This window comes from Schistocerca piceifrons, chromosome 5 (assembly GCF_021461385.2).
Source record: "Schistocerca piceifrons isolate TAMUIC-IGC-003096 chromosome 5, iqSchPice1.1, whole genome shotgun sequence".
In the NCBI taxonomy this organism is placed as follows: Eukaryota; Metazoa; Arthropoda; class Insecta; order Orthoptera; family Acrididae; genus Schistocerca; species Schistocerca piceifrons.
Genome location: NC_060142.1, coordinates 646109947 through 646135350, shown reverse-complemented (window position 1 = coordinate 646135350; position 25404 = coordinate 646109947). Strand labels below are relative to the sequence as shown.

At 42.9% G+C, this 25404-nt stretch overlaps 1 protein-coding gene across 1 annotated transcript in view; it reads left to right on the top strand.

The window, feature by feature from the left end:
- The window catches only part of LOC124799176 (lachesin-like), a 930642-nt gene that overhangs the window by 841136 nt on the left and 64102 nt on the right, over nt 1–25404 (top strand). Inside the window, exon 7 of the mRNA XM_047262712.1 lies at nt 15196–15264. Within this exon, the coding sequence (XP_047118668.1) occupies nt 15196–15264 (69 nt within the window). The remainder of the gene's footprint in view (nt 1–15195; nt 15265–25404) is intronic.

Below are 25404 nucleotides of genomic sequence, written 5' to 3'. Positions count from 1 at the left end.
TCGTAGAAATGTTCTTTAATTATATCCTCTTTTTCCTCTGTTGGTGCATGTGCATTAACTATTGATATATTCCTAAATTTACCTTTTAGTCTGAGTCTGCATATCCTTTCATTTATGGGTTCAAATTCTAGAAGGCTTTTCCTAACTTCCCTAGTTATTATAAACCCTGTTCCAAGTTGGCCTGTTCTTTCTTCTGGACCACTATATACCAACGAGTACTCAGGTTTATCTATCTGCCCATTCCCCTGCCATCTTATTTCCTGTAGCCCTACAATATCATATTTGAATTTTAAAATTTCATTAGCTATTTCTTTCATCTTTCCAGGCTGAAGCATTGTCCTCACATTCCATGATGCTACTGTTAGATCCTTTATCCGTTTCCTTTGCCGGGGTCGTGATACATGCTTTCCATCCAGTTTCCGAGGCTTCTGTTGAATTTCCGTAATATTCTTTTTTTTTACAGTATGGGGTTATTAGCCCCATGCCCAACCCCCAAACTGGAGGACCAGGATTTGTATGAGGTTTACTCCTCTAGGGAAGCTGGCTTCACTACGCCTCTAGAGCCCTCCCTGCCCTATGTTGTGGGACACACTTTGTCTGGCTCCTCTGTCGGGACCAGTCCGGCTTGGGAGACCCTGCCAGTAGCTATGCTACCGCCGGCATAGCTCTCGACTTCACCGAAGCACGCAAACCCTCCCGCCCGGCACTGAAGGTGCCTACTATAAGGCGGTGTCCCCTGAGAGGGAATGCAGCAAATGAAGCAGGCAAAAAGCAATACAAACGTCTCAAAAATGAGATCGACAGGAAGTGCAAAATGGCTAAGCAGGGATGGCTAGAGGACAAATGCAAGAATGTAGAGGCCTATCTCACTAGGGGTAAGATAGATACTGCCTACAGGAAAATTAGACACCTTCGGAGATAAGAGAACGACTTGTATGAATATCAAGAGCTCAGATGGAAACCCAGTTCTAAGCAAAGAAGGGAAAGCAGAAAAGTGGAAGGAGTATATAGAGGGTCTATACAAGGGCGATGTACTTGAGGGCAATATTATGGAAATGGAAGAGGATGTAGATGAAGAAGAAATGGGAGATATGATACTGCGTGAAGAGTTTGACAGAGCACTGAAAGACCTGAGTCGAAACAAGGCCTCCGGAGTAGACAACATTCCAGGGGAACTACTGACGGCCTTGGGAGAGCCAGTCCTGACAAAACTCTACCATCTGGTGAGCAAGATGTATGAAACAGGCGAAATACCCTCAGACTTCAAGAAGAATATAATAATTCCAATCCCAAAGAAAGCAAGTGTTGACAGATGTGAAAATTACCGAACTATCAGTTTAATAAGTCACAGCTGCAAAATACTAACACGAATTCTTTACAAACGAATGGAAAAACTACTAGAAGCCAACCTCGGGGGAGATCAGTTTGGATTCCGTAGAAACACTGGAACACGTGAGGCAATACTGACCTTACGACTTATCTTAGAAGAAAGATTAAGGAAAGGCAAACCTACGTTTCTAGCATTTGTAGACTTAGAGAAAGCTTTTGACAATGTTGACTGGAATACTCTCTTTCAAATTCTAAAGGTGGCAGGGGTAAAATACAGGGAGCGAAAGGCTATTTACAATTTGTACAGAAACTAGATGGCAGTTATAAGAGTCGAGGGACATGAAAGGGAAGCAGTGGTTGGGAAGGGAGTAAGACAGGGTTGTACCCTCTCCCCGATGTTGTTCAATCTGTATATTGAGCAAGCAGTAAAGGAAACAAAATAAAAATTCGGAGTAGGTATTAAAATTCATTGAGAAGAAATAAAAACTTTGAGGTTCGCCGATGACATTGTAATTCTGTCAGAGGCAGCAAAGGACTTGGAAGAGCAGTTGAATGGAATGGACAGTGTCTTGAAAGGAGGATATAAGATGAACATCAACAAAAGCAAAACAAGGATAATGGAATGTAGTCTAATTATGTCGGGTGATGCTGAGGGAATTAGATTAGGAAACGAGACACTTAAAGTAGTAAAGGAGTTTTGCTATTTGGGGAGCAAAATAACTGATGATGGTCGAAGTAGAGGGGATATAAAATGTAGACTGGCAATGGCAAGGAATGCGTTTCTGAAGAAGAGAAATTTGTTAACATCGAGTATAGATTTAAGTGTCAGGAAGTCATTTCTGAAAGTATTTGTATGGAGTGTAGCCATGTATGGAAGTGAAACATGGTCGATAAATAGTTTGGACAAGAAGAGAATAGAAGCTTTCAAAATGTGGGGCTACAGAAGAATGCTGAAGATTAGATGGGTAGATCACATAACTAATGAGGAAGTATTGAATAGGATTGGGGAGAAGAGAAGTTTGTGGCACAACTTGACCAGAAGAAGGGATCGGTTGGTAGGACATGTTCTGAGGCATCAAGGGATCACCAATTTAGTATTGGAGGGCAGCGTGGAGGGTAAAAATCGTAGAGGGAGACCAAGAGATGAATACACTAAGCAGATTCAGAAGGATGTGGGTTGCAGTAGGTACTGGGAGATGAAAAAGCTTGCACAGGATAGAGTAGCATGGAGAGCTGCATCAAACCAATCTCAGGACTGAAGACCACAACAACAACAACTAATGTTTCGGGTCGCAGCGGACAGAGATCTTCCAATCGAAATGAAGAAACACACTGAAACAGAAAAGCAACAGCTTGGTATTAATGTGCAGTGAACCATCAAATGTTACAATGTGTGTCTGATGGACCATCAGTCATCAGGTATGAGATTTTAAGCGATATGTGGTTTGCCCTCCAGCTTCCGGGCCGTCAATGTCAGTTTTCAGAAACAGAGCTTTTTTCTTCTCGGATGTCCCCACAACGCTGTGTGGACACCGTCCCAATCCATTCAGGGCAAAAGTACTTTGGACCCAAGCGCTCCTTGTGGAAGGAGTAGAGACCGCTCAGCTACGAATGCAGACATTTATTTCGTATAGCCGAAAAATGAGGTCTATAACACGAAGATGCATGTTCCTGTGTTTTGTATGAAAAACTGAAATACTGGAATTGACATAATGACTTACCTACGAATATAATGATCTATATCATTTAATATAAAGTTATTTGCACATAAACTCGATGCTGAAGGCTGCAGCCACTTCATCCCTGCTTCTACGTATACAGAACACTTACCGTGCGCCCTGCGTGGCACACTGCGCAGCACTGCCACTTCCCCGTTTTCTGTTCCAGTTGCAAATTGTGAGCAGGAAGAATGATTCTTGGTAAGCTTGCGTGTTAACTCGAATCTCTCTAATCTTCCTCCGCTGTAGCGCCTGCCACTAGATTTGGGCGACGCTTTCGCATTGAATGAACGAACGTTTTGACGAACAGCGTTGCTCAAAGTTTTGGTGGAAATGAGGGTTCTTCAAATGTACCCCCATCTGGCATCAGCCTTTCCTACGGTTGGTTTTATCTGTTTCTTGCATTTTAAATGCTTCAGAATGCTTGCTCCTAGATATTCAGTGGGTGTGACTGCTTCCAGAGATTGTTTGGCAACCATGTCATCGTAAAATAATAGGCCTGTTTATGCCCAATACGGACTTTATGTTAGAATCAACTGATATCCCTGCACCATCGTCGAACTTCTGCACTTCATTAGAATTTATTAGCATTTCGACTGCTCTGTATTCAACATCATCATCCGCTAACAGCATGTTTGTGCTTCCGACATTATCTACTAGGCAATTTATATACATGGTAGGCAATAATGCTTCCATAACACTTTCTTAAAGTACACTCTAATTTTCTTTTACTCAGATGATTTCTCTCCTTTGAGATAGACATGCTGTATTCTCTATGCGAGGAATATTTCATCACAAAGCTGGTCTGAAATTCTGTTCTCACGGATTTTGTATTCCTGAGCTGTTATCGACGCATCATCTTTGCTGATGTAGCTGTTTAGCTATGGACATTTTACGTCTGATATATGCCTAATATATCAGTGTGGAGTTGTGTTAGTAATTGGATCATGTTCTCAACATGTCGACGACACTGAAAATCTGAGGATGACAGCTAGTTACTGTCGAAACAGGTCATGAAATTAATTACTTTATATGAAGCAAGTGATCTCACATCTAATATTATAAAATATTTAACTTATTCGATTATTTTGTCATTGATGCTAATTTGATATTACTGGGTGCATGGCATAAAATGCCACCACTGCAATTACGTCTACAGACTATTTCAGGTTGTAATCTGAACCTGTTGGCTGCAACCTGGAGATTCCAGTCTGATGTCATCTTCAGTCTCGGTAATCAGCAAGCAAGCTGTAGAACTATAGACGTAAATAATTAATGGTGTCAAAAAAGAAAGAACAATAAATAAAATCCACTTCAGGCGGCAGAGAAGGTGCTGAAACAAGTTTGAAAAAAAAAAGTCAAATCAAAAATTATCTGGCATAAATCGGAATTTCTCCTCCAACTAACAAAGGAATGGTCCAATCCTACATGTCAAAACTTGCCCTAAGATTTTACACACAGGAAGAATACACCGAAAGAAATGCATTGTCAAAATTTTTGCTTCTAAGTCGTTCTGGATTTACCGACATCGAAAAAGCGTTAGACAATGTCAGATGGGGAAACATGCTTGAAATTCTGAGAAAAATAGGGGTAAGCTATCAGGAGAAACAGCTAATATACAACATGTGCAAGAGCCAAGAGGGAACAATAATGGAAGATCAAGAACGAAGTGCTCGGATTAAGAATGGTGTAAGACAGGGATATAGCATTCGGTCGCTATTGTTCAGTCTGTACATCGAAGGAGCAGTGATGGAAATAAAAGAAAGGTTCTGCAGTGGAACTAAAACTCAAGATGAAAGGATATCAATGAAACAATTCGCCGATGACAGTGCTATCCTCAATGAAAGTGAAGAAGAATTAGGGGATTACTAAATGGAATGAACAGTCTAATGATTACAGAATACGGATTGAGAGTAAATCGAAGAAACACGAAAGTAAAGAGAAGTAACAGCAGTGTGAACAGCGAGAAAGTTAACATCAGGATTTATGGTCACAAAGTAGATGACTCTAAGGAGTTCTGCTACCTAGGCAGTAAAATAACCAATGACAGACGGTGCAAGGAGGACATAAAAAGCAGACTACCACAGGAAAAAACGACATTCCTCGCTAAGGAAAGTCTACTAGTATCAAACGTAGGCCTTAAGTTGAGGAAGAAATTTCTGAGAATGTACTTTTGGAACACATCATTATATGGTAATTAAAAATGGTCCTGTGGGAAAACAGAATAGAATCGAAGCATTTGAGATGTGGAGCAACAGACGCACGTTGAAATATCTGGTGGACTGGCAAGGTAAGGGGATTTTGCGCGGAATCGGAGAGGAAAGGAATACGTGGAAAACACCGGAAAGATGAGACAAGGTGATAGGGCATCACAGAATAAGTTGGATGGTATTAGAGGGAGCTATAGAGGATAAAAGTTGTATAGGAAAACAGAGATTGGAATACATCCAGCAAATAATTGAGGACGTAGGTTGCAAGTGCTTATCTGAGATGAAGAGGTTGGCACGGGAAAGGAAATCGTGGCGGGCTACATCAAACCAGTCAGATGACTGATGACTCAAAAAAAAATAAAATAAATAAAATAAAATAGAATAAGCGTACTGCAAGTATTTTCTATGTTAAAGTTACTTATTTTTCGCCAGACGAAGAACCACTTATAACAGCAGTTTCAACAGACCTTCCTGCCTATAATGCGAATAAGCAGACAGGGCTGGGACGAGAGAACGTAGCGGCACGTACCGCGAATTTCGAAGTGCACACACGCGATTTTTAAGCGCTTAAACCATAGCGACAGTGGCTCAGATCATCAACTTTTTGAGCAACGTGGAGTTCATATCAACAGGTGAGCTACTGCAGATGCAATTGTTACACAAGCAACTAACAAGTGAAAGAAAATCAACGCAATGTACGATGTTACATTACAGACGACTTCCATCAATTGGGACAACATGGACCGTTCCTGTAGAACAGTCTTTAACATCTTTGAACAAGCATAATTTGATACAAATCAAACAGGTCTTTGTTTATTCCTTGGAGTCGTCATAAAACCGCGAAGCGTGTTACATATGAGGAAAATAAACATTCTCATTAGACACCTGACAGAAGAAAAATTAATCCATTTAGGCACTTTACAGCAATTATTAATTTTATTGAGACAGAAGTTGGCTGTCGTAAGATACGGTAAGGGCCGTTGATCTGTATATTTTGCTACGTGCCGGGTATACTTGATGAAATTCGTAAACGGGTGTGGCGGGAACTAACAGTACAGAAAACAGTGAAGTTGAACAATACCGTGCTACTGATAAAACAGAAATAACAAAGAGCTACCGGAAACTATATTGTCCGTTAATTTTCTGAAAAGTGTTTTACACTGTTAAAAATTCTTTTAGCGAGAGTCTGAATCACACTATTTGTTACGAGTGCAATCAGAATTATATTAGCAATCTTTCCGACGTTCTCCTAAAGACAGTGGTGTCATGGTGTCCAGGCGAAGAGCTCAAAAATGAGGCAAATTTTCAGAAGACCTTTCGGATATAACACTGAAAATCATTATCTCCGATTGTTCCAGATTTTGCTGCGTCGATGACAGGATTTTTACAAGTCAACAGTCCTTTTTTTTACAATTTTTGATTATTATTTGCTATGAGGTTCCTGAAGACAGATATGAACCTGAGAAAACGGTATTGCGTTGATAGTTACCACTGGTATTGTTGTATGAGACTGTGTCATAGCATTCATTGACTGGACTAGCGACCATCTTTTTTTCTCTCAAAATGATAAAGGGTGGTTTGCACGTGGTTCTTGCTCGAAACCTGACTAATTTCTTCATACACAGCATTTTAGAGGATCACAATAACCTTCGTCACCTCTACAGTATTGTCCATTAAAGACATGTTCTCTACCTGTTTACTTGATGTAAAGTTCGTAGTTTAGCGAATTCCGTTTCCGTATAATTTCATGAACCTTTTCAACCAGATAAAGAAGACTGATGATCAGTAATGTTCATCTCACTTGCAAATTCAGAGCGCCCAGTCTTGTACATCTCCCTCAGTAACGGTGCACTGACTCTGACAAGCAGTTTTAACTTTTTCGAATAATTCTTCTTACACACTTTCGCGAGTTTCATTTTGGTGCATACTAGGCACTCAGTGTAAATGTTTCATCCATCCATACAGTTCATGTTCATATTTTACGAATTAAAATTGGTTTTGCACACTGCTTAAATTTAATCGATATCGCCCTCCTTCGTTTAACTAAAAATTTACCCCCTTTTCTTTGTCACTGGAAGCTATTACTGCAAATGTTTTTTTTGGGCTTGGAAGGAACTCTGTTGTTATTCTGTACTTAAATTAGTACAACAATCATCGTTCGAACCATGTTTCAGGATATTTTCTGAGCGATTTCTCATTTCTTCTATTGTTTCGACTCCATTCAAAAGAATGTCCAAGGAACTAACTACTTTATAAAACATATGTAAGTCTTCAGGAGAAGTAGATGATATCATCTGCATACCATGTTCTTCATATCCCGTCTTTGCAAGGTAGAAAACATTAGCTGGATTTCAAATTACTTTGAGACTCTAGAAACTGCACGAAAGACAGATGATGTTTGCAAGCAATACGAAAAGATCACGAAAAAGTTTAACTGTGTTTTATCTCCATTCTTAACCGTGATACCACAAAGGCAGCTGCTAATTATTGTGTCTATTAAGTAAGGTGCGAATTCCAGCTAATATTAACTGTGAACGATTGTGTCAGAGGAACTGTTAACGGAAACTGAAATTTGCTTTACAAATTGCGATCAAGCTGCGCTGTGTTATCTGTTTACCGATGTGACGTCAGTCAAGGAAATGTGCCTGCCGTGTTGCGTATGCGCTGCGTGCTAAAGCTATGGCAAGGATGTAGAGTTCTCCAATCATCTGGCGAGATATGTGTTTGGCAGTTTTCAGCTTTAATTTAAAAAAAAAATACTTGCAGTACACGTTATCAGCTAAAATTTTGACAGGACTTTTCTTTCGGTGTTCCTTTCCTGCTTGAAAATTTTCGGGATAGGTTTCGTCATATTGGATTGGACAGTTCCTTTGTAGGGTTGGAAGGCCTCACAGTGGTTTAATCAGCCATTTTCACGGCGCTAGTTGAGTGTCCGACAGGCAAGGCATCTCGTTTTGTGCCGTATGGCGTCGGCTAGAAATGATTGAACACAAGCATCAATCCCTGTACCACGTTAGTTAAAATATTAAAGATAAAAATGAGAATTTATGCATAAAACTAAACACCATCCGAACAGGCCTTTAAGGCCCAACCACATCGACCGGCCGCCGTCTCATCCTTGGCCCTTAGGCATCACCTGATACGGGTATGTAGGGGCATGTGGTCAGCACACCTCTCTCAATTTTCGTGACCGGTGTCGCAGCTTCTCAGTCGAGTATCTCCTCAATCGGCCTCACAGGGGCTGAACACACACCGCCTGACAACAGCACTCGGCATCCATCCAAGTGCTAGCTCAGCCCGATAGTGCTTAACTTCGGTGATCGGACGGGAACCGTTGTTACCATTGCGGCAAGGCCGTTGGCGTGTCAATATAAGCTTCTAATAATACTTGCCGTCGTGAAGGAACTCTGTAATTCCGCACAACGTACAAGTCTGGTGGTGTTACGTGGCGGCTGACGGAAGGTATCTTTCACGCAGCTGTCGCTCTGTGCCCTCTGGACCAGTAGCAGCGTGTGTCGCGACTCGCAGTCAGGTTTGCAGTCCGGTTGCGAAGGGTGGCCGCTTCAGTGGACTGTCTTCACGTGACGGCTTTCCTCTCCCCGGAGCCCTGTCGGAAGGGCCGGCAGTGTATTCCGGACGGACGCGCGTGTGCGTATCCTGCCGAAAATCCCCCGGCGCGGCCGCAGCCGCGAAGCACGCCGGGGTGCTGTTGTCGCCGTCGCCGCTGATACATTATGGAAGGCGCGACGCGTGTTTCTAATCCGTAACTGCGCGCCGACGTACGCGAGCGGCGCGGGGTGTGGCTGGGGTGGGGGGGACGCCTGCCCCACTGGGCGGCGCGGCGCGGCGCAAAGCGTGACCGGCGTGCGCGATGCGCGCCGGGCGCCGCACGTGCGGTTGCCACGGAGACCGCGGCCCTCCTTGCCCGCCCCCGCAAGTCGTTACCGCAAACTCGCTGCCGCCGCCGCGCCGGCTGCGCTGCGGGTTGCAGCCTCAGCCTACCCGGGCCTAGCGCGCTGCTGCGGAGACCGTTTCCCGGTCTGAAGCTTTCCTCACACGGGGCGTGAAAGCGAGCACGGACGTGAAACTAGACGAGCTTTGTGACGTTACAGCGTGGATTTACACGTTGTCGAGCATTCTCGAGCGCCGAATTCAGAAGCGGGCACGTTAAACTGTTGCTTCGTGTAGAGTAACGTAGCCTTTGAGATACAAGACCGGTTTCTAAACAGCGAGCAGAACTTAAGAGACACCATAATGGATTAACTAGTTTGCAGTGGTAGCCCGTATTTGGCGGTCTTTATATTATCACTTGCGCCTTACACATAACAGCAGTTGGAGAGAAGTATGGAAATGCTGCGAGAACTGCATACTGCAAAGAAAAGCAGATGCTAGCCGCGCCTGCACTTTGCGCCATTATATTTGACCAGAAAATTCATGTTTGTATCATTCTCAAGTGTGAGTCGTCATCAGAACAGTGTTATGATGAGAAACGACGCATTGATAGTTAAAGGCTCGTGGAGCTGCCGGATTGCTATCTCCGTTACTACCTGATTCGCTTTCGAAGCACTATTTATTTGTTTATTCATCGAAAAATCTTTCCAGTTCACGGGATACATCATTCATTTATAAATAACGCTATTAATTCAGTACGTAAATGATTTGCTGACTTTATACACATGAGAGCTGCCTCTACTTGACTTAGGAGTTATTTCTTTTACTTTTGGCCTTGAATCACGTTCATGAATATTGAAGATTTCATTTCTCTGTACTGTTGTCATAACAACATAGACAGCAAATGGACCAGGTAGCCGATGCGCACTTTCATAGCACTAACATAGTAATTTTACGCTTCTCCATTATCTTCATGATTTCTAACATCCTGCTCTATCTTCCACCATCCAAAGATCGATTTAGGTCAATGACATAGGCTAGGCCTGTAAGACCTACGAATACATCTTACATTTTATTTATTCTGTCAACCAGTACAAACGAAAATATCAGGAGAGGTTTTTAGATACCTTTAATTTTTACGAAACTAAGCCCCTATTCGTAGAGTAATTTATCTTTCCAATTCTGCTAAACAGAAAGCAAAAGTTGAAGGGCAGGTCATGTAACAGTCCTAATATTTATTAACTTGAGCAGTCTTATGAATTATGACAATACTCTTGTTCATGAAATAGGTTGTTATTAATACGAAAATCTTTTTTTATCGAAAGTTCTGGTTTGTTATTTGCAACTTCATAGTACAAAATCTGAATACATTAAAAGATCCTGTCCGAACGACATATTTGTATATTCCCAAAGTAAACCATATTCCACCAAAGCCAGATGTGTTAATATTCTGTGTCGTACCATTGATCACCGTTACTATCTTGTGTGATGGAAGCCTAAACCACCCACCATTACTGAATAAAATTAGATTTTATGACATACGTCTTCTAAGCACTGTTCTGCAAGTGTGTGATGTCCTTAGGTTAGTTAGGTTTAAGTAGTTCTAAGTTCTAGGGGACTGATGACCTTAGAAGTTAAGTACCATAGTGCTCTGAGCCATTTTTGTTCCGCACGTAAGTACGTACAGCATTTCGGTGCGCTTTAACAGAGAACAATGATTTGTTAGTGTGGAAAATATCAAACTAAATCGTGGTTAGGAGACCGCGTTAAATTGTATATCTCCATATAACTGGCCGCGCAAATACTTTAAAGGTAACACCATGCTGACGCTGATAAGGACCATTCCTAGTAGAGCATGGTGGAGATCAAACATTCTTTCAGGTCAATAAAATACTTTCGGGTTTCAAGCTCCATTAAGTGGTCAACTGCTCACGAGTTTCTGGCAGAGATCTCCTCTGCCATTGTCAAGTGGTTGACTGTTGTGTGGATGTCGCTGTCATACTTCGCCAGTGACGTCGCCGGTGCTCAGTCCTGCACCGTACATGATAATGTTTTGGTGGCGCGACCGCTGCGCCCGCTTCAACTCTGTAGTCTTAGGATCCCAGGCTGTATTCAGCTGCAATCCACTGTCTTTACTGAGGGTGTTATACGATATTTTGACCTCTGTTCCTTCGTTTGTCACGCTATACCTGAAGCCATTGATCCGTTTGATAACAGAAGTCTCGTCGAATGCAATTCGGTCTTCATTTTCCAGTGCATGTTCCACTGCAGCTTATTTTTCATGATGGTGAAGACGTAAACACCTTCACTATGATGCGTCGGTTTTCAATAGTGCGGACTGTCCGAGGACATAAAGTTGACCACAGCCACACGGTAGTTCGTATATTCGACGTGTTCTGAGACCTAAGTTTCATTATTTGCCGGATCCTTGCTGGTTGTCTTGAAGACCGTGTAGATTTTATGTCTCTTCATGAGCAGGCTAATCTTCCATGTTATTCAATGACAGAATGGTAAAAACGCCATCTTCTTACTGCCTTCTTCGGAGGCCTTCTGCTTTCGTGGCTTAGATGAAATTGCTTGCGAAATTTGTCAGTTGTCGAAACCGTTTTCCTTGAAAATTTTACGTAAGTGGCTCAGTTCCTTCTGTAGATTTTCGGCGTCTGGGACGGTCTCAGCTCGGTGTAACAAGGCTGTCGCCTCGAGAGCATTCATTATTACATACTTTTAACCTGATGAATGCTTAATAGTTTACTAAGTCACAAAGATTTCCTTAGCAGTATTAGATGAATGAGTAACTAGAACGAGGAAACAGGGACTACAGCCACTGTAAAACCAGTCATTGAGGGCCTATTGATTGAAAATCTGGTATAATAATGGAACCATACACACTTAAGCCAACCTTTGATCTGAACATTTGCATTGCTTCGCAGGGAGGAGCGCGACTGCTGTTCGTGAATAATTTTCGTGCTTTTTTTGCAAGAAAGTTTTGTTTTTGTTATGAGATTGCCCGCAGCCCGCTCGTCGGCCCTTTGAGCAGCGCCAGACAGAGAGAATTTCCGCCTTAATTCCGGCGACAAAGCTGTTGGGTCGCCAGCCGCTCTTGAATGCAAACGAGATTTGCGCAGCGGACATTCTGCTGCGCTGCGGCTGGGCTGCGGGCTGGTAGGTGGGGGCAGGCGGGGGTATCCCCGCCAAACGTCGTTTAAAATTCGGAAATAACCGCGGCCCGTTTTATTTCCACTTCAGTTTGCCCTCTGAATGCTCAAACATCTCTCTTGTATTAATCCTTTCCCGTCTATTTCACGACGGATCGCTATGTCACTGCGAAGCTATTTGAAGACACTGGCAATCTGAATGGAATTCGAAGAATAAGGAGTCTGGGCAGATTATTCAGTCGTTCCTGCAAATTGCGGTGTGATTAACTGGTCATTGACTACTCATCTGCGATTTCGAATATTTGCTAAACAAAAGAAATGGTTCTGAGCACTATGGGACTTAACATCTGAGGTCTCAGTCCCCTAGAACTTAGAACTACTTAAACCTAACCAACCTAAGGACATCACACACATCCGTGCCCGAGGCAGGATTCTAACCTGCAACCGTAGCAGTCGCGTGGTTCCGGACTGAAGCGCCTAGAACCGCACGGCCACCGCGGCCGGCTATTTGCTAAACACATTCCACGATTCATGCAGAAGGAACCGGCCTACAGCTGCACATTATTTAATATTGGTCAATCTATGATTATACGTTCCTTTTTATACGCATTTATTCGCGAAAATGTCTTTAGGAACTTAGAATACGCCAATGTTTAACGCAATAATACTCAAATATTCATACGTTAGAAAACGAACTCAGTATAAGTATCATTTGGGGCTTCTGTAAACACTATTTGATATTCTGATCATCATCAATTTACGCTAATGTAGCGTATAGTTTCATTATGAATCAAGCGATCGATCAAGTTAGGTCCGTGAACACAAGATATATCATCCATAGACAAGAAAGGATCGCTTATGTCAATATATACCACAATAGAAGGTCAGAAGATATTGTAACTAAATCTTTTCGTTTCGAAAAGTCGTTTTGGATGACGAGATAATTAACACGTTCAGCAACCTACGCCCTCATGAAGATACCATATTGTACTGCGAAGAAATGTGAGATTGTGTCGGTTTCACCTCTCATGAAGACGTGAACAAGTTGATTGTGCTACTGTCCATTAAATTCGCGATTCGTAAGAGCGAGGGTTTATAGAGTCGTGCTGGTAACACAAAACGTGTCCTAATTACACGTTCATAAAGGCGAGCAGCTGAAAAATTGGCCGCACGTTTTGTATAATTTTGCTTTTTGGGAGACCAATTACAGTTGTACTCTCTCGCTTTCGTCGACGGTATCTCAGTAAAATGGAATAAACGTCAGTTGGTGGCTTCGGTCGTGGAACACTTCACTGTGTTGCTCTTATTATGTCTGGCCTAGGCTGCGGACATTTCTGCTGTTCTGTTTCCGGACACTTCATTATAATTTACGATCACACATTCAGACTAAAAAGTATTTTAGTAACCCATGTCCATTTTCTGATACAATCTTCCACATTGCGGTCAATCATACAGAGCTTCCGTAGATTTGACACATGACCCGTCAAGGCAGTGTGCTTTCTAATAGAATTATGGGACTAGTTATTTTATTTAATTATTTAATGTGATCTGATTTGTGCCATCAGGCCCTCTTTTACAGTGGAGCAGTGTTTTACACATACAGTACAATTTTACATCATAGTTACCTAAAATATAGCAATTTTAATATGACAAATAAGATTAAAAAGATTTGAGTGTCCATATACTACTTCTATTTGTGGTTTCTGGTAATTGTTGCCTCGAAGAGGTAGATTTATGTCAACACATGTGACAATGAAGAATAGAAGAAGCGAGTATTATGTACGTTAGATAGAGACAGATAGATACATAGACAGACAGAGAGAGAGAGATGGGGGCAGGGACGGAGGGTGGGATTAACGGAGAGGGACAGCTGCGTTCACGTTTTCCAGGGAGGAAGCAGATACAAATGAGCTGATCACACTCAATCTAAAGAAGACAGGTCTGTCACATTCTGTAGCTGACTGAGTGTTTCATGTGATCTGATCACATGACATTTTTCCTCTGGCTGGCCTCTACAGTGGTTCGTCTCGAGTGCTGGTGACACCTCATGACACGCTGCTGAAGCTTATGGCTCCACCGGAAGGTAGAAAGGCTGTATACTTCCTAACAGAGTGTAAGAATTATAGTCGGTTCGTAACACCACAGGATCGCGGAGCGGAAATAAACTTTCCTTCTTGATGTGTATCTGGTGAGGCTGTTACACGCAAAGTTTCCCCAGTCGTTGCATTTCTCATTAATAAATTGTGATACTTTTTTGCCATGCAGTTGTTTCGCACTTTATAGCTGGGATGTCGACACTGATAAATATTATAACAACAAAATGTGTTGATTGAGTGATTACCCATTGAATCCAATGACTTATGGACTTTTGGTAGAGGGCATATATAAGTGACCGATATTATCCGTAACTAATACCCATATGTTAATGTAAATAATCAGTTATTAAGTAAGTAAATCCTTTCTAAATACGTTTCACATAATTTAATATATAAGTGGATATTGGAAGGTTACTTATACAGTATTTTTTTCTAGTTATACTTTGTGAACATTACTATGTAAATAACATTCTATAAAGAAAATTCTGAGACACTAGCATAACACTGCATGCAACAAGTGTCATAGATTTATCTCATAACTGGCAGTCTCTCTGCTGAATGCTAAGAATGTGTATGATAGATAGTAGTGTTGTGATGATGTTGATCTTATAGCAGCACATACAATGTTGTACATAGCATAAGGTAAATGTGTACATTGCTTGCAAACATTAGCTGCTGCTGCTCTGTTTCGCTGGTCTCCAGCTCTTTGCCCACTCGGCTCTGCACGACTTTCTGTCTCTCTGTACCTCACATGTTTCCCTTCTTTCTTGTCTTCTTTCTCTCTTTTTTCTGCCAGCATCCGCGCCGCCGTCGACAACGCCCGGGCCGAGCACGACCGATGCGGCGGCGTCGCGGCGGCACCCAGGTATAGCCACAACAACAACAACAACGACATCGACAACGACACACTGCTACACAGCCGGCGCAGGCCCCCAACACAACACTCTCAGCGCAGCACCTGCAGCAGGGCCGAAACCGCATTTGTTCTACAGTGGATGCACTGTGTGAACACAACGTTAATCGCCCAGAGAAATGCAAAATTATTATGAGCAAGATAACTAAAGCATTTAGCTTTCTCCCTAATCGTACGAATAAGCCAATTCTTTCCTGTACTTTTCGATTTATAGACAATTGCTATCTACACTCACGGCTTTTAGAACAAAGGAAGAATACAGAGCCTCATACGTTCCCCATCCGAAAATTAATACTAATATTTTATTCCCAACCGAGTCCTACGATTTAGTCATGAAATTGGTTTAACAGAATGCGAATGCTAGTAATAGTCATGCCATGAATGACAAATCCTTTGATAAACCTCTAATGTTATGTTTTGTTCAAAATAAAGCATACCCGAGAATCACTTTCTGGTCATAAATACGATTATTATACCAATATATAATTCAATTATTAAACCTAACAAATTACTACACCTGATAAGCCAAAACTGCAGGTGTTGTATCGTGATAGCTTACATCCAAATCTAGAGGTAACTTGACAATTGAAGCTACGTCAGGTAGCTGCTTTCATACAAAGTAAATAGGATAGGAGGAAGTATTTCATGTCCTCAGATTTTATTTTAATCACACTTATTTCAGAATTCTAGAAAAAATATTCTTTTAAGTGAGCTGAGTTTCGGAACAACATTAATATGTAGTTCAAAACAAACCAGCAACGACAAGCGCCAGTTCGTTTGCAGCTGTGCTACTGTTTGTAAAACACGCATCACCATAAAGAAATCATGGGATTAGAAAGAAGGATATTTTTCATATCACTGTAGAGGAAAAAAGGAACTTATACATCTACAGGGCACTGAATTTGTGCTACATGCCATGAGACATGGACTCTGACAAAACAGATGCTAGACCATAAGTCTAACCTGTGACATGCATGCCTTACACGATGGAGATGTACCAACGCTGTGGCGGATTAAAGTTGCGATACTTCGTGACCCCTTCTCGGGTGTTTCAGTTGATACAGCACTGTAAGGAAAGAGATATATCCAAGTTTCAACCTTGTTCCTGCACGGAGTTTAGATCTTCCAAATGCTGTCAACTTCTTTACTTGCAAGACTAGCGCCATGGCTAAGTAACTTACGGACGAAGTTCATCAAGGTTTGGAATGAGTCACGACTCATGTGAAGTGACAGAACACGTAGAAGAATAGCATTCCCTACAGTTTGTGAACGAATGCACACATGCTCCCGAAATGCAGTTTCAGAAACTTTTTGCAGTATCGGTTTCAGCTCTGTGATATTGCAAATCGCTGTGTAAACTATAATTACGAGTTAAATATACGCGTGACACTTGAAGAAAAAAGCAAATTTTTCATTATTTCAAAAGTAATCACCATAGCTGGGAACACATTTATGCCACTGTGAGAAAGGACGGTCAGCGCCTTCGCGGAAAAATATTTGCTGCGGTTGCCTAGAGAGCCATGAGTGTACCCAGGCGGTTCCACATATCCCCCAAGATCGTTTAGTGTTCGCCGCAGAAGATTCACTGGGAAACCATTAGACATGCTTCATATAGCCCGGATTCCTCTCCATAGCTTTGGAGTGCATCCCATCGTTCGAAGCAAACCGGCGGCCACGAACGCCATTCTTCAGAATGATATTAGTGCCGTTTGTTTGCTTCGAACGAAGGGCTGCACGTCTGGATACTATCAAGGTTCCGTAGGCCATCGCAAATATTTTTCTTCGAAGTCATTGACCAACTTGTTTCACAGTGAGACACATGTATTAAATGTTAAGGTGATTACTTTTGAAATAATAAATAGTTTACCTACTTCCCTTCCATCTGCCTTGTTTTCATTAGACTGCCCCTCATATCTACAATAAAGAGCCTGAAAAATGATCCATTCTACCAACTGGTGCGCAGAGGCCCATATGCAAACATGGTTCTGCTATGTTGTGGATAATAAAGTCTCGGCGTTGGGACGCAAATCACTAATGTTTCACACGTGCTAATGCACCAAGACCGAAAGAGGTGGCAAAGTGGATACCTATTCTGGTAACGAAGGCTAAAACCCTGCTTTGTTATTGAGATTCATGTTTTGGGTGGTTTCCCTGTATCGCTTCAGGAAAATCCCAGGGTGGTTCTTTTGAAGAAGACGTGGTCGACTTCTTTACCATTGCTTCTCAGTTTTCCTAATCCGAATTCGTGCTATGTCTTTAAGGGCCTCGTTGTTGACGTCACATTAAACTCTAAATCTTCCTTTCGAATAGTTACTTATACCCAACTTGCAAAGCAGCGTCTTCAGCAAAACCTGTTCGATGTAGACGAGAGCACTGTCGAAGCAGGTTACGTCCTTTGCAAAGGAATCCTGGCACATAGTCTAGCTTGGGTGAACTGTATGGGAAGACAAAGAGCAAACATTTCTCGGGAACTGCAATACGAAACACGAGACGTCGAGTTTAACGTCCAGTGAACATGTAAATAACCAGAACACTAAATCAATATGGGGAGTAAATGAGTTGCGAATTTGAGAAAACGTTTATGTGGATTGCTGATGTCAATTTTGGAAGTCGTGGAAAAAGTGGATTGACTCCTGAGATGATGTTTTGTTTCCAATGCGCTCTCTTATTGAACATTCACACATAGAAGTACAAGAAGAAAATATGATATGAAAAAAAAGTATATTCACGAAGACTCACGTTTTCTTCATGGTGTTGCATTTAGACAAAACGGTAGATAATTTTTAAGTATTTCTTTACATTAATATCATAATAATGTTGGTTTCAAATATGCACATTGTTAGTGAATCAGAAATATTTCGATTTTCGAGGTACCGGAAAAATAGGAGAACATTTACTTCAATTACCATTGCACTGTTCTCTGTTTCTTTTTATCTCAGTTTCTCATTGAAATATTTTTTACTACTCCACTCGTGTGAAATAACAGTTACTACTTGGTTGATACATCTTAGAAGTGCTGCGTCATTTTAGTGACTACTGAATTAATGTTCATTATAATCCAATTTTACTGTCACCATTCAGAGAATTATATTTGCACACCTCATTCCAATGCAGTTATAAACAGTACTAAGTGTCTTTTTCAAGTCTACCAAATATAGCGGAAAGAAATTCAGCAGCTGTGTTGCTGCATTACCGCGTCCAACAGAAATGAATACAACTCTCCGGTACCATACGAGATAGCCATGTAATCTGCTATTCATGGTTAATTGTCACTGCAAAACATCTGGAATCGTTGTGGAATAGTGAAAATGTAACAGGAAAAGTGTCAGAGCTAGTACAGCTGTCTAACGATGTGTGCATTTGTACTTATTTAACACCTACATCCAACACAAATTACCATAATTATATTGAAAATGTTGTCAAATTGGGAGAACACAGACAAGCGAATCACACTCACCTTGCACTACACGTCCACTAGCCCGGCAGGAGAGAAAGACGGGAGGAGGACGTTCGGAGATGCGCAGGCGGGACTAGGCAGTAAATCAGAGCGCGTGTGGAAGGGGGGAGGAGGAACACACAGGCGAAAGCGATACAGGCCACAACAACGAGCGCGTGGCCGCGGGCGCTGTCGATAATCGCGTCGCCGCGAGTAATCCACGCGCGCGCCGCGCCGCCACGGGCTTACAAGGCCAATAACTCAGCCGCTGGCCGGCGCCCGGCGCCCGGCGCCGCCAGATAACGCTCAACGGCGGCGGCGCGCGTCACCGCTGCCCGCGCGCTCCCTACTTGTCACCTGCCGACCCGCCCCTGCAGCAACCGCTGCCCGCGACACACAGGCGGTATTCCGCCGTTCTGCTTCTGCGGGTACGTGCGCTTTCCTAGGAGTATACACCGTTTTAATAGCGTGTTGGTCTGCTTTTCAAACACAGTACAACAGCAATTCTGCTTGGATTCTACAAGTCCTTGACAGATATCCATAAGTATGTGTCACCAGGTACCTACTCGCAGGTCACTAATTTCCCGCAAATTACGCGACGGTGGTTTGTGGGCACGCAGCTGGCGCCCGATATGTGTTCCAATTGCTGCGGACCAGGGGTATTTCCTAGATAGGACATCAATATGAGTTCACTATCAGGCTCCTCGAAACACTGCAACACGATTCTGTCCTTGTATTGCGGAGAGATATCCAGCTGGAAAATGTAATCGCCATCAGAGAAGACTTCAACCGTGAAGGGATGCAGGCCATCCGCAGCAATGTTCACGTAGTTCACTGCTGTTATGGTGTCTTCGAGTGCTACCGTAAGTTCCATAAAAGGCCAGCCCAGCTCAGTGTGACCCATAGCGTAATTCTGGCCTCACCAGCCTGCGTCTGTGGCGCGGTGGACGTTTCAAGGAACCATTCGCCTGGATGAAGGCGTGTAAAGCCCCGAACACTGACCTGGTGTAACAAGAAATGCCGTTCGTTCGACAGGCGACACGTTACTATTAATCCACGGTGAAAACTCGGTGATGCTGTGCTCACCGCAATTGTAACTGACGACGTCGTTACGTCAACAGAGGAACATGTAGGGGTCGTGTGATGTGGAGCTCCATATTTAATAATGGTCTGCGAACGGTATGCTCCAGAACACCTGTGCCTGTATCAGCATCGTGCTCCGTCGTCATATTCTGGATTACACAATGGGGGTTGCTCCGACCTCTACGTTTTGTGATGAGCGGTGGAAATCCAGTATCATACGGCCAACGCGTTATTCCACCATCCTTTAACCACTTTCCATAGCGGCTCACAGCCGTAGTACTCCAATAGGCTAAAAGTTTCACCGTTTCAGAGATTCTCACTTCCAGCCGCAGTTCCACAACACTGTGTCCTTTGTCATAACCGCTTATATCAGCGGATTTCCGCATTTGCGGCCCATAGTTTCGCTATAATGACTGCCCTTTCGTCCTTCTTCCACTTACATTCTTTCTTTACTGCATTACGTGCCCACAATGCATGCATTCAACCTTGCGATGGGAAGCACTCATAATATTTTGGCCCATCAGTCTAGTATGATTTAAATCAGCTGGCTTCCGACGCTTCAGGTCCAAAGTTGGGACGCTACCCCGACAACTATCTGCATGTAGCAGACGCAATCCGCTCTCCTCGGCGATAGAAAATCACTTCAGAACGTCTGTCTCTTGAAAAAAGTCAGGAAAAAGGTCTTGAAAGTCCAATGCGGTGTTGACTTCTGTATTGTCTCTAAGAATGCCAAAAATTGGTTCTTAATTATAATTATAATAGTAAACGGGAGAAATCACACTAGTTTTCCTTTCGAAAGCGCCCTGACATGTCTGCATGGCGAGGTCGTACCACTTTAGTTTGCGGTCGTTCTACACCCTTTTCAGTTACTAGGTGCTCAGTGGAGCTCAAGGTATGACAGTGCAACAAGTCTTTTAAAATCTTTGTAGTACCTATTGCCAATTTTATATCACTGTCCGTCTACTACTTTCATTATTCTTCTTTTCATTTTTTTACCCTCATGCTGGTAACGTTCCTGCACCAGCAAAAATTATTTAATAGAAAGTTAACGATCAGAGGCAAAGCTGAATTTGTGTTGAAGGTTATATACTACGTGTTAAAACTAATAAAAATGTTAGTCTTTGGAACAGCTGGTACGTTGAACTTATACCATTTGTTTCAAATTTTCCCTAATATTTGATTCTAAAACGTACTTAACGCATTCAGTAACTGAGCTGCTTAAGAAGATGATAATCGAGGAATCTTGAAGCACTTTGACCAATTACTTTGTTGAAAGTCTTGTGAAAATATTCTCCTGTGCCTCTAGAAGAAATGTTGAACATAAGTCTCATATGGTACGACAGATGCATTCATCGAATGTTTACGTGAGCATCTAGTTAATATCTAGTTTGAAATGTCTTAAGTTGCAGGAATTGTCAGTAGCAGGCCATAACTTACACGTCTTCTTGAAATTTATTTCTTTCGATTACTTTTACTTGATCTTTCTTTTCCGTTTTTCCTGAAACAGCGTCTCAGTCCCAACACCTATGCCAATACAATGTATTATACGATTCAACTTTTTCACATACATTCATTACAGAATTAAGTACTCAGTTACTCTCTGCAGCTCGTCGTTCTATTTCTTGTCCGACGTCTTTCACTACCTGCCTAAAGCCCGAGAGATATTTAATATTCTCATAAACAGTGTTTTTTGTCTATTGTTTTGCTCCTGACCCTGTGTAACACATCGCTTCTAGCAAACATTCTAACTGTCCGCTAAAACTATTGGTTGTCCACAGTGAAAATTGAGAAGTATAAAAGGTTCGTTTTTGTGTTGCTTATTTCATGATTGTCAAGTCCAAAGACGACTCAAGAGTCAAAACGGAAGAACACTCGTAAAGTTCTGGTCACCTATTAATTATTCTTTGCCAAAAAGTACCAGTCCCGTTTTTGTCACTCTTCCCTTGGAAAAATGTCTTCTCCACGCCTTCGGTAACACATTCCTTCCTCATCACAGCCAGTTCCGATGTTGTCTTCGGATTTCCGACACATTATATTCCAGATAGCTTTAATTCATGATGTTTTCGGGCAGATGATGTTGCTGCATTCTGTCTAAATGCTTACTCCAGTTTCTTTCATATATTGTTTTAAATTTTGCTTTCAAAATCGAATATTTGCAGCTCTTGTCTAATTTTTGTGTTTCGTACTTGTCCGTTAGTGTGCAGTGTTTTACTGCCCTGAGAAATTTCATCTCAGCTGACGTAATTCTGCATCTGTCTAATTTCGAGAGTGTACATTCAAAAACACCAATTATTGACTGCCATAATTTATTGATAATTTTTTAACTGTTATTGATTTGAGTTTATATTAAATGCGTAATACTGAAACAGTGCAGCATTTGATAACTAATATACACGTTATTTTTTCATAGTGTCCCTGATTCATTAAGAACATAACTCTAAAATTCCTATTCCACTCCACTTAAACTGCTCAATAAGCGGACTTTCAATATCTGTTGGGCAGACGGTACCCACATGTGAAATACGATCATGCCATAATCTTCGTTACAAAAAAGAGGAGCTGTCGGCCTGTTTCCATGACGTTCTAACTGATGTCACACCTACAGCAATCCTAAGTGGCTTTTTGCATTACTACAACAGCCCCAACTGGCTAATTGGCACATGAGTAGGTGTTTGATAGTTCCCGGAGCAAGGGCTATTGTGCAAAAAAACACGACATAAATTAGTGATATCTTGCGTTAGAGACAACCACATGTATATACCGAAAAATATTTCGAAATTAACTAATTTCCTCGATTTCCAGCCATGTCGGTCGTCAGTCATAGAACTTGCTAAAGACAATTTCCAGCACACCACTGTGAATCAGGCACAGTGTCGTTCAAATCTATTCATTGAATTCCCAGTACTATATGTTTTACATGACAAGAGAGAAAATTGGGGTAAATTTTAACTTATAACAACGATACATCTCTTACACACATACATGTACAATCTTGAGGTCGGTTTTACAATTATATTCAGGGTTATCATTGTCGTTTAACTTTTCAAATGACCAATATGCTTTCCACTGGACCTGCGACAAGCGCCCACACAATAGTCAAACTCATCCCACACTTTTGTGACCATTTCTGAGTAGAAACACTGCATTCACTGCTGTTGCTACACATTGAAACGATTCACCGAAACTTATCGGAAGGGGAGACGCATAGATGCAGTTTTTCACAAACCTCCACAAAAAAGTAGATACCGTGAGATAAGACGTTCTTGGACTCAAATGGTGTATTCTGTACTCACAGAGTTGATAACATACACTCCTGGAAATTGAAATAAGAACACCGTGAATTCATTGTCCCAGGAAGGGGAAACTTCATTGACACATTCCTGGGGTCAGATACATCACATGATCACACTGACAGAACCACAGGCACATAGACACAGGCAACAGAGCATGCGCAATGTCGGCACTAGTACAGTGTATATCCACCTTTCGCAGCAATGCAGGCTGCTATTCTCCCATGGAGACGATCGTAGAGATGCTGGATGTAGTCCTGTGGAACGGCTTGCCATGCCATTTCCACCTGGCGCCTCAGTTGGACCAGCGTTCGTGCTGGACGTGCAGACCGCGTGAGACGACGCTTCATCCAGTCCCAAACATGCTCAAAGGGGGACAGATCCGGAGATCTTACTGGCCAGGGTAGTTGACTTACACCTTCTAGAGCACGTTGGGTGGCACGGGATACATGCGGACGTGCATTGTCCTGTTGGAACAGCAAGTTCCCTTGCCGGTCTAGGAATGGTAGAACGATGGGTTCGATGACGGTTTGGATGTACCGTGCACTATTCAGTGTCCCCTCGACGATCACCAGTGGTGTACGGCCAGTGTAGGAGATCGCTCCCCGCACCATGATGCCGGGTGTTGGCCCTGTGTGCCTCGGTCGTATGCAGTCCTGATTGTGGCGCTCACCTGCACGGCGCCAAACACGCATACGACCATCATTGGCACCAAGGCAGAAGCGACTCTCATCGCTGAATACGACACGTCTCCATTCGTCCCTCCATTCACGCCTGTCGCGACACCACTGGAGGCGGGCTGCACGATGTTGGGGCGTGAGCGGAAGACGGCCTAACGGTGTGCGGGACCGTAGCCCAGCTTCATGGAGACGGTTGCGAATGGTCCTCGCCGATACCCCAGGAGCAACAGTGTCCCTAATTTGCTGGGAAGTGGCGGTGCGGTCCCCTATGGCACTGCGTAGGATCCTACGGTCTTGGCGTGCATCCGTGCGTCGCTGCGGTCCGGTCCCAGGTCGACGGGCACGTGCACCTTCCGCCGACCACTGGTGACAACATCGATGTACTGTGGAGACCTCACGCCCCACGTGTTGAGCAATTCGGCGGTACGTCCACCCGGCCTCCCGCATGCCCACTATACGCCCTCGCTCAAAGTCCGTCAACTGCACATACGGTTCACGTCCACGCTGTCCCGGCATGCTACCAGTGTTAAAGACTGCGATGGAGCTCCGTATGCCACGGCAAACTGGCTGACACTGACGGCGGCGGTGCACAAATGCTGCGCAGCTAGCGCCATTCGACGGCCAACACCGCAGTTCCTGGTGTGTCCGCTGTGCCGTGCGTGTGATCATTTCTTGTACAGCCCTCTCGCAGTGTCCGGAGCAAGTATGGTGGGTCTGACGCACCGGTGTCAATGTGTTCTTTTTTCCATTTCCAGGAGTGTATGATATGTGATGCGACAAGTGATGCAACTCATGATACGTTGTAGAACCAACCCGCACTGGTGTACCCCGCAGAAGCATGGTTGAAGTGACTTAACTGGTCCGCAGTGGGACGACAGCGATACAAACACCAACACGATTCTCTGTCCTACTGGTTGGCGCAACGTGGAGTGCTGGTTACTCTATGCAAATGTGTCGTTCAGTAGATTGGGAGGGATATTTCAGATCATCCAATGAGCAGAAAAAAATTGTTTAGTGTATGTGAAGCAATAATTCATCCATCTCTGTAGTTATTTTCTCAGTAAAACTTCTACTTTTCACATAAAACATTAAAAACCGCTGTTTTGGGAATTGCACAAGTTCTGTGACATGCAATTTTTCCCATTCATATTACAGTCTGATTAGCAGCTTGTTAACGAAGTGATTTTCTGTTTTCTATTGCCCATAGTCATTCTTATACTTCTAAATTAAGTAAAATGTTTGCTGTGAAAAACGTAGTCGCTGACTAGTTTACATTTGTTGCATTTTAGGTCACACAGTGCTGTGTACGAAATGCAGCTAACACGACGAAATTATTTTTAAGGCTGGAAGGAAAGCCATAAGACTGCCAGCAGCATGCCACACACGAGGCCATTGCCACCTACTGCAACTTGTTGCTTGTCAAATGGTTCAAATGGCTCTGGGCACTATGGGACTTAACATCTATGGTCATCAGTCCCCTAGAACTTAGAACTACTTAAACCTAACTAACCTAAGGACAGCACACAACACCCAGCCATCACGAGGCAGAGAAAGTCCCTGACCCCGCCGGGAATCGAACCCGGGAACCCGGGCGTGGGAAGCG